Consider the following 10,309-nt stretch of genomic DNA (forward strand, 5'->3'; position numbering starts at 1 on the left):
GCGATACGATTAATAAAGGTAATGATTACTACTAGATTTTAAGAATGTTAAGCAGTGTATGCTAGCCATAATACATAGTTCTGTTATGGTAAAAAGGAGGCACTTAATGGTAAAATCCGGGGAAAATTCCTTTACAATTAACGGCTTTGCAGCGAGAAAAGATATAATTTGAAAGGTTGACATAAAGCTCAATATTAATTTGTGATCGACCTGCTCAAATAAGAAAGAATCTAAAATAAAATCGGCTCCAAAAAGGTCATAAGTAATACAAAAAAAGCTCTAACAACCGAAACTGGGGGCGATCACTAGTATTAGGGAAATGTATACATTTAATTTAATTAATCGATATAGGAACACCCTACCTGTCAATAAATTTTGGTCGTGGAGACCTCAGCTGCCGTGGAGTTTGGGATGCACAGAGGGAGGCGTTATTTGACATCCTTGTCGTAGACACCGACGCTCCCTCGTACATCTCACGCCCGGTAGCTTCCGTTTTAAAATCCGCAGAAGAGGAGAAACAACGAAAATATAGCAGCGCCTGTGAGAAACGTCACGCAACATTCACCCCTCTCGTCACGTCCGTCGAAGAAGTCTTCACTCCTCAAATGTCCGCCTCCATTAAACACCTCGGTGAAGCTATTGCTGACCGCTGGAACAGATCCCTAAGTATCGTAATGGGCTGGCTTCGATCAAAAACCACAATTTCGATAATCAGAGCCACAAGCATGTGCATAGGCGGTACACGGCACAGATTTAAATCCACAAAAAAAATCCTAGGCTTCGACGACGAGGCAGCCCTACCGCAGCCCTAGCCCTAACCCACCACTACCAACCAACTTACTTCATATATGTATTTTGTATTTCCTTACTAACTACAGTTTAAATAAACTTGTTGTTGTAATTTAAAAAAAAAATTTTCACCGATTAATTTTGGTCCCTAGAATCTGAGTTCTAGTGTTAACATTCTGAAACGCTGTAGTTATGAACCGACTAATAAATAATTTATTAATTACACATACCAAAAAAAACTCTCATCAGCCAGACAAAGAATCTACAAATAAAATAATCATAATATAACTGCAAATACAAGAGGAATGAATAAAAAATCTTAATGGCGATACAGTATATTATTTGGCGCTACAAAGTTTATAGTCGTACATCATAAAAAATTGATGATGATGCTGATGATAACAAGAAATAACTCAAAATGCACCTAGTCAATATGATGGGTGCTGAGAAAGGGGCGGCTACAGGGCCTGAGGCCTAGGGCGGCAAAACTGCAAATCCACCACTGACGCAGTTCCTCCATCATATGATATTTACAAATAGGCTTCAATTTTTTAAATCATTTATTTACATACAATATATATACAGTGGTACTACTAAACGAAATTAATAACTAGCTTAAATCTAAAATAGGCCCCTGAGGCATTGTACCAAGGCTTCAATTAAATATTGATTTTCAGTAAATTTGACAGAATTCAACTTAAACCACGTACCGGAAGGCGCAGCGTGGGTAGACCCCCCACAAGGTGGACTGACGACCTGGTAAAGGTCGCGGGAGTCCGCTGGATGCGGGTGGCGAGGACCGGTCATTGTGGCACTCTTTGGGGGAGGTCTATGGCAGTGGACGTCCTCTGGCTGATATGATGATGATGATGATGAAATTTAAACTAGCAAATTTTGATATCCAGCCTTCAGGAGGTTAAAAACTTTAGCTAAAAATAAGATAGAAAGGGTCAACTTGAGTAACGATTGATAAATTTATAGGCGTATTCAGATTTATAAGTATGATACCAGGCCCCAATTTCACCACGGTGACAGGTGCGACAATTGTAAAATCACTGTTGCTGACGTCACAGGCATCCATGGGCTACAGTTACCACTTACCATCGGGCGGGCCGTATTCCTGTTTGCCACCATCATTGTATTATTTAAAAAAAACTTTATTATATCGGAAAAAAACAGATATTTCTTTTGCGAAGTTTCTGACAATTGTCAAGATTTAGAAGAATTGTAGGTAATTCTTGACAGGTAATGAGTTATATGTCGGAATTTCGTGACAATTGTAGTGTTTCTTGTGACAATTGTCATAAACTTAGCAAGAGAAATATCTGTTTTTTTCCGATATAATAAAGTTTTTTTTAATAAATCAATGATGGTGGCAAACAGGAATACGGCCCGCCCGATGGTAAGCGGTAACCGTAGCCCATGGATGCCTGTGACGTCAGCAACAGTGATGTTTTACAATTATCGCACCTGTCACCGTGGTGAAATTGGAGCCAGTATTATACCTACATTTTCATTTCATCGCTCTTTCACCTGATCAGCACGCGAGCAGAGGCGCGGCATTATGACCTTTGTAGTCGTATTTTATAATCTGAATTAAAATGCTTTCAAATAATACGTTTAATTATTGCATTTAATTTAACATATGCATTGCAATAGAATTCTATTTTAAAACAATGATATAGGTAAGCATGTGGCTGTGGTCAGTTGAAAGTGTTGCTGTTATTTTAGGTACAAGAGCAAATGTGCAAGTTGCGGACAGTTTCCAAAAAGTTGGGAATGTTCTGGAAAATTTAAGAGAAACTCTTATTTTGGTGCTGCAAAATTTCGGTTTCGTAGAGCTTTGTCACGTACCATTACCTATGTGAAGTTAGTCATAACTCATAAGATGTCATATTTAAAGTTTATACTAATATGTCAGCATTTGACGCCAACTAATCCATAACTTTATGGACTTTATAGGCACTTGCCTATTTATTTGATATGAAATGACATTAAATAAATACGATAATTGATGTACGATCGCAAGTGTTCGGAAATCGTTGTAAACAACCAATTGTCTCTTTCCAAAAACCGATATGCAGTAAATATTTATCGCCGAGTACTGTATGTATTTTCTAAGTAAAGGTACTTTATACATAATAATGATAAGCAAACCAACCAGATTAAAAACAAGTAGTAATAGTAAGTAGTAGTAGTTTTATTGTAAGGGGGTTTCTTGGATTACGTTGACTATAACATAATATTCCTCAGGTTAATTTGAAATTTCCTTAGAACATTAGTTTCAAAACTATATTGTTTAGAAACTATAAAAAAAATGATAAAACTTCGACAAGAATTGAAAATAAAATCTAATCCTCAATCGGAATTTAAGGAAAGACCAGACTTTTGTCTTTATGTTGCAATAAATAGAGTAATGTAAAGTATCTAATTTTTCATAAATGTTAAATAATGACATGCTTTGAATGCTTCGAGCGACACGAGTAATGAGCAATCACTGTATTCGATCCTTTCAATTACTCAATGAACGTAACGTTGAGTCAAAACTCGTTCCCCGCCCTCTTACGTGTACGAACTTGTTCATCCAGTCAAAAATTCAAGCTCAAGTTTTGACTATATATAGCAACGGCACTTATGAGATAATATCATTCAACATCACTCCACAAGAGCATACACATCTCAAAATGATCTCTAAAGTGAGTCACATTAAAATAATAAGTGTCTTTAATTAACACACAAGTTTTGCAAGCGAACAATTATATCATAACATAATGACCTGAAGTGTTTTAGTGACAGCTAGTGTTTAAGCTAAGTGTGTGTGCTTAATAATATCGTGATTTGTTCCACAGGTCCTAATCGTTGCTGTGGCATTAGCGGCTGTGTGTGCTCAGGAGCACTACCAGCACGGGCATGGCCAGGAGCAAGGGCAAGGCCACGGACACGGACACGCTGTGTCCTCTCAGTCCTTCGTGCTCCATCAAGGCCACCAACCTCACCACGAGTCTGCCCACCATGACTCTTACGAACACCACGCTCCCGCTCACCACGAATCACAAGAGCACCACGCCGCTCCCGTTCGCCATTCCGTCCAAGTGCACCATGCCCCCGTCCACCATGAACACCAAGTGCATCATGCCCAACAGGAGCACCAACTTCACCACGCCCCCGCCCACCAGGAGCAAGTTCAAGTGCACCACGCTCCCGCCCACCACGAGCACGTAGTCCAAGTGCACCACGCTGTGCCCGAGCACCATGCTACTTACGAGCATCATGCCGCCCCCGTCCACCACGCTCCCGCTCAGCATGAGCACATTGTCCAAGTGCAGCACGCCGCTCCTGTCTACCACGCCGCCCCCGTCCACCACTCCGCTCCCGTCCATCACTCCGCTCCCGCCCAACATGTTGCTCCCATTTACCACACGGTACAAGTTGCTCCCGCTCACCAGGAACATCACAAGGAACAAAACCATGAGGAGGAGCACCATGATTACTATGTAAGTCTTTAAAAATATAATATACCGCTAAGAAAATGTGAAATATAGAATTCAAACTTCTTTCACATATCATCATCATCATCATTAAGCCTTTAATATTTGGCCGCCCACTGCTGAGCGGAGCATCTCTCCGAGCCACTTACGACCCTAAGCTAAATCTCATCCACAAGTAACAACTGTTTAAATGAAACAATTGCTTTTTTTTTTAGGCTTACCCCAAATACGAGTTCTCATACAAGGTGGAGGACCCGCACACCGGTGACCGCAAGTCCCAGCACGAGTCCCGCGACGGCGACGTCGTGAAGGGCGTCTACAGCCTGCACGAGGCTGACGGCTCCATCCGCACCGTCGAATACGACTCTGACAAGCACAGCGGGTAATTTTTACCAAACATATATTTTCATACAATATCCCATAAAGAATGAGAAAAGGCGATTCCAGTTTAAAGTTATTATTGACGTCTGACATATTATGGATACGGTACGGTAACTTCATTACACCAGAATTTCAGCCAAAAAGTAAGTAGTATAGTAGGTAAGTGATAAGTAAAGGATGACACGCTAGACCGGGCCCGGCCCGGGCCGAGGCGTCCGACATGTCATTTTCTATGACGGCTGATCGGTGACCACGTGGTGCTTTCCATAGAAAACGAAGCGCCGAAGCTCCGGCCCGGCCACGGCCCGGTCTAGCGTGAGTCATCCTTGAAACTTCATCACACCTTTCGATTGAAAAAGAGTGATGAAGTTGGATATTCTAAATCTAAAACTCAGAAAATCTTTTTTCAACCAATCTTTTAATGTTATATTTAATTTCAGTTTCAACGCGTACGTCAAGCACTCCGAGCCCTCCAAGCACATCCAGCAGCCCCAGCAACACCAATACCATCATTAAGTTATCCACTATTAACTTATTCCAAAGGACTGATTGTTATTAATGTTGACTTGTAAATAAATAAAAGTATTGTAAAATATTTTTTGTTTGGGTTTTTCGTTTACTTTTTATATACAAACAACTTTGTCAGTAGAAAAGGGCGCAAAATTCAAATTTGCTATTGGATGGATTACTCTTCCAAGTGCACTGCCTTATGGGAATATAGTTCAGATTCGGAAACCGCCGCCAACCTTTAATATGTTGTTGGGCATGGCATTGGGTCTCCAAAGCTGCCGGGAGACAGCGGCGCCGGCCATCTACTTCAGCGGAATGACGTCATCAAAATGACTCCCGCCTCGTTGCGAAAATTGCATATTGCACCCAAACTATGTATGGCACATACACGTGTGTGGTATTAAATTAAAGCCAATGAAATATACTATATTTAATTTATACATCGTGTACCAAATTATACAACAGTTTAAGAAAAATTTACAAAGAAATCAAAATGATGTAAAAAAATATTCGATTATTTGGAATTTACAACCGAACCAAAAGTAGGACGTTAAAGCAAACTACAATATTAAAGATGACATCTCAAGCCTTACATCGATACCAATAAAATCAAAATTTTACCAAAATTGTGGAAATTGTGCATCAAAACTAGGTAGGTATTCGTCAGAACAAATGCATTAAAGTTAAAAAAATCCAAATTGGTAATTTTCAGGATTATCTGCATAGGCTTCTAGTATGTTATTAGCAATATGACCTGGATTCTAAAACTGCCGGGAGACCATCTGTATTGTCCCTGGGTAATACATAATGACGTCATACAAATAATCACTCCCGAAATTCGCAAAATGTAAATTATAGCTATACGATGAGTCACACACACGTGTGTTACATGTAATGAAAGGTTATTAAATGTGTTATGATTCACCTAAACATTGTTTGCAAAAAAATGTACGGTTTAAGAGCTATAAACAAAGAAATACCACATTTTATTAAAAAAGTAGGTGTATATCGATTTTATAGCTAAACTAAAAAGGTTAATAAAGTGTGGCGTATAACATTAAAGAAACCAATTATTCAACTATATATCACAACTTAAATTTTAAATTTCCAATAAAAACTGTGGAAGTTGTAGAAAAAAAACTAAAGCTCGCCAACAATTCTACATTAATGCGCTCATATTTTGCAAAGAATAGTTCGAATTATCGAGTAGTAAATGAAAGAATATTACATAAAATACATGAAAACGACATTAACGGGAAATAAATTCTAAATTCAGACTAAGCAAACAATTACCAAGCGTGACGTTACTGTTTCACGCCGTTATTTTGTTTATTACTTTAAACAGAAGCCTAACATATAACGAAACTTTATAATGTCATTTTACTTAGAACAGGTTCTATAATAATAAAACATAATTTTCGGCAGATGCGTGAAGTGAAACAAGCCGGAACTGTTAACTTTTAAAGTAGTAATAAACACAGAAAGGACACAGTCATACCTTTTTTTATTGCATCTTGGACGCTGACATAACAATCATTTTGCATACAACACAAGAAAGTGGTTTGTATATTCCACGGAAGAAAGAATGAGATTCTGTGAGAAACATGACCTGCCTCAATAGTTAACCTGTAATAAGATAAAACCGGGACGAACTACCAGATTTTTTTGAAGCTTCTAACAAAATCGTGGTATAATAAAACATAACTTAATGTAACAGTTCGCATATTACCGTCAACTCTTTGCAAATTTAGCCCATCGCCCATAACAGCGGTAATAAATCTAATAGTCATCAGAAAATCAGTATGAATTTGTAATTTTTTTATGATATAGGCAATGGTAGGCAATTACCGTCGTCCATGGATGCCTACAGCACCAGGGAATGCAAGTGCATTGTTGGCCTTTAAGATGGGAGTATGCTCTTTTCTTTTCTTTTAATGTTTTACACTGTATCCTCATACGGCAAAAAATAGTTGATAACTGAAAGAAAAGTACAGTCAGCTATAAAAGTTTATTTCTTTTGTTATGACGAATGGTTTCATATTCACGCCATAAAACAAGATTCAGTACAGCACGCACTCTGTAACAATTATTGTGTCAGCGTTAAAAATAATTACATAATTTTTCAATCAAATCGTACATCCAACCGCTGACAGCTTCATTCTGGCCGAACTACAATATTACTTTGAGGAGATTGCTAAGTGTTGTAACACAATTTTATTAAACATATTGTTTTTTTTTCTTGTTTGTAATATTTTATTATTCGTTATAATCTTTGTTACAGAGGAATACAAATTTGTTACCACAATCAGTTTCCTTGGAAAAGGCTCTGATGCCATTTTAAAAGGGCATCGGTGAGTAGAACGTTAGACCGGGCCGTGGCCGGGCCGGAGATTCCGGAGCTCCGAGCTTCGTTTTCTATGGAAAGCACCACGTGATCACCGATCAGCCATCATAGAAATTGACATGTCGGACGTGTCGGCCCGGGCACGGCCCGGTTTAGCGCAGGTCATCCTTAACGATAGATACAAGTTTGGTAAAGGTTTGGTAGCATCAAATAAAATTATAAATATTCAAGCTGAACGTATTATCTTACATTTATTAATAGGAAAAACTTAGTGGAAAAGTAAAGAAAGATTAATAAATTAAGTTATAATTACACATGTAACAACAAACAATAAAACAGCTTAAATTTTAGTTCTCGTGGTGATGCTTGGTGTGCGCGTGATGACTCGGCGCCGTGTGCTTCACAACCGCGTTGAATCTGTAAAGACGGAATATGGTCATTCTACTGACCGGTTTATTAACATTTATCCGGAGCATTTCCGGTAGCTTCGTTGTTAAGTTTGTAGGTCAATCATTGAAGTTGACAGACAGCCTATTCCCAAAATTATTTGTAGGTTTTGTTTTGCTTATAAACAAATTTAGAATTAACTCCGACAAGTTGTTAACCTTCAATTGAACGTTTAAAATTTTATTTTACTTAGACGCTTGTATAAACATAAGCTACACTGTTATGATAGGTACTGAACTACTAACATTTGAATAAGTATATCTTCTTTGCTACTATTTTACATTTTACAGTGCTTTATGCCTATTTTATGCAAACCTAAATATGAAGTAACGTTACCCATTATGCTTGTCGGACGTGTACTCCACAGTCCTGATGGAGCCATCGGCCTCCTGGAAGCTGTAGACACCCTTCACGACATCTCCGTCACGTACTTCATGCTGGAACTTGTTGTCTCCGGTATGCGGGTCCTCTACTTTGTACTCATACTGGTACTTAGGGTGAGCCTAGAATCACAAAACGTTTGGGTACGTCCTTAATCGTCCTATCTGAATGCGTAAGACTAGGTAATCTTGATTAAAATGCGCGAGCACAACACTTGACATAGAAAGCTGATTTCGAACCGGATGCTTAGTGACGAAGCACTTAACATACTGATGTTTGTAAACTTACGTAATAGTCGATAGGCTCTTCATGGGATTCCTCGGAATGGGCAGCGTGGTGGGATGGAGCGTGATGCTCAGAGGCATGTTGCTGAGCAGCGTGGTGATGGCTTAAAGCTTCGTGGTTGTAGTGCGATCCGTAGTGTGACGGCTCATGGTGAGCTTGGTATTTATGCGTGGCAGGAACTTTTTGAGCAGCAGCTGCGTGCTTGTATAGTGACTGCAGGGAAATGCCATGGTGGAAATGGACTGGCTGTTTTTCCTGCTGTACGTAAACGTACGCTGGTTCAGCTTCCTTTGCGCTTGTCAACTGGATTTCATGATCAGCAGAAGGTTGGTGATGAATGGCTTGCGATGACACGCCCTGTTCCTGGCTCTCTGGAACAGTTTGATATTGCACTTCGTAGATGGGGGCTGGTGCCTTGTGCGTTGAAAGCTCTGGAGCCTGGTGGTGAACATATTCCTGAGGTTGTTCATGGCGCATTAACGTTTTGAGAGCATAATGATGCTCCTGACAGTAGGATGCCCCAACGGCAAAAGCGAGGATCAAAGCCTGAAACAAGAGTCACTGCATTAACACACATTCTATATGCACGAGTATTTATGTGACCGGGCTAGATGTTACACAACGATGAACACGCACTTTAGCGAACATTTCGATCCTTCTTCTTTCACTTCCGCGGTGGAACTGATGAATTAGCATAGTCATAAGCTCAATATATACCGCAGATGTTACAAGAGCGAATTGATTGAATTTGTTACTCCGCATCATGTCCGGAACGCGCCTTGCGTTGCCATTGTATGACGTAATTTATATAACCAATGTGAAGGCTGTCAGGCCGTTAAACTAGTGCATTACGAATTATTTGCAAATGGCACTACCAAAATGCCCTTATTTAATTGTATATTGACTTTCTTAATTGTCGCCTTTAAATAATATTACGTATGTACACAAACTTCGTATCAAATTACCATTTTTTTTACAGGTTACATTACTGATTATCCATAATTACTTTAGCCTGCATGTTCGTTACACAGTCACTTTAGCTGAACATTATAAATATAGCAATTTTGAGTTTCAGTAGGTACCTTAATAGTTATGATTTGTTTTACCTGTAATGATTCATTATAGAAACTCGCTCTAGCTAGAGAAATTTGAACAAATTCAATAACACAGCAGCGACTTTTATTAAAATTCTATGAATTTATTAGGTACTGAATTGATAGTACCTATATATTAATGCAGTGAAAAAAATTAAGTAAATAATGTAATATGTATTGTAAAACTAATTAACAATAGATCTCTTCCCGAATACTCTTTGATTAATAACAATATTCCGTTAAGCTGAAATTATTTTCCGTTCGTTTCTCTTAAAGTTTTATTTTTGTAAATGCCGTTAGATTTAGCAGAATTTATAATGATTATAAAAATCGAAAATGGAGGATATTCTGCTTTCTAATAATATACACACAGGCTTTAACTGATGAGTGATGACGTATTTTTGAATAAGTAATTATGTAATATAGAACACGGTTTCCCCTCCAATAGGTCAATACATATACATAGATACTTAATAAATACCCTTTATATAATGTCGATTTTTTTATTTTTGGTAAATAAATAGGATGTTTGTTTAGGTACTACATACCTCCATTTTAATGAACAAACGGGTCAAAATCATTTTGGTAAA

The 10,309-nt window shown here is 38.5% G+C and overlaps 2 protein-coding genes across 2 annotated transcripts; one reads left to right on the top strand and one right to left on the bottom strand.

Moving 5' to 3' along the window:
• Positions 1–3,358: 3,358 nt before the first annotated feature.
• Positions 3,359–5,251, top strand: LOC134793659 (histidine-rich protein PFHRP-II-like). The gene is made up of 4 exons (XM_063765303.1): positions 3,359–3,485; positions 3,639–4,283; positions 4,493–4,659; positions 5,099–5,251. Exons 1-4 carry the CDS (start codon positions 3,474–3,476, stop codon positions 5,172–5,174), a joined length of 900 nt encoding a protein of 299 aa, XP_063621373.1. The 5' UTR covers positions 3,359–3,473; the 3' UTR covers positions 5,175–5,251.
• Positions 5,252–7,737: 2,486 nt separating this feature from the next.
• LOC134793656 (histidine-rich glycoprotein-like) lies at positions 7,738–9,366 on the bottom strand. Its single transcript, XM_063765296.1, has 4 exons — positions 9,262–9,366; positions 8,629–9,171; positions 8,296–8,462; positions 7,738–7,929 (listed from the first exon to the last, which is right to left on the bottom strand). Exons 1-4 carry the CDS (start codon positions 9,325–9,327, stop codon positions 7,860–7,862), a joined length of 846 nt encoding a protein of 281 aa, XP_063621366.1. The 5' UTR covers positions 9,328–9,366; the 3' UTR covers positions 7,738–7,859.
• Positions 9,367–10,309: the final 943 nt, after the last annotated feature.

Source organism: Cydia splendana, chromosome 9, assembly GCF_910591565.1.
Source record: "Cydia splendana chromosome 9, ilCydSple1.2, whole genome shotgun sequence".
Classification (NCBI taxonomy): Eukaryota; Metazoa; Arthropoda; class Insecta; order Lepidoptera; family Tortricidae; genus Cydia; species Cydia splendana.

Excerpts from the sequence above, each read along its gene's own strand:
- LOC134793659 (XM_063765303.1), top strand. Across the intron at positions 4,284-4,492 it reads AGGAGCACCATGATTACTAT|GCTTACCCCAAATACGAGTT; the intron begins GTAAGTCTTTAA and ends TTTTTTTTTTAG. Across the intron at positions 4,660-5,098 it reads GACTCTGACAAGCACAGCGG|TTTCAACGCGTACGTCAAGC; the intron begins GTAATTTTTACC and ends ATTTAATTTCAG.
- LOC134793656 (XM_063765296.1), bottom strand. The coding sequence starts at position 9,327 with ATGACTATGCTAATTCATCAGTTCCACCGCGGAAGTGAAAGAAGAAGG. Across the intron at positions 8,463-8,628 it reads AAGAGCCTATCGACTATTAC|GCTCACCCTAAGTACCAGTA; the intron begins GTAAGTTTACAA and ends TTGTGATTCTAG. Across the intron at positions 7,930-8,295 it reads ACGTCCGACAAGCATAATGG|ATTCAACGCGGTTGTGAAGC; the intron begins GTAACGTTACTT and ends CCGTCTTTACAG.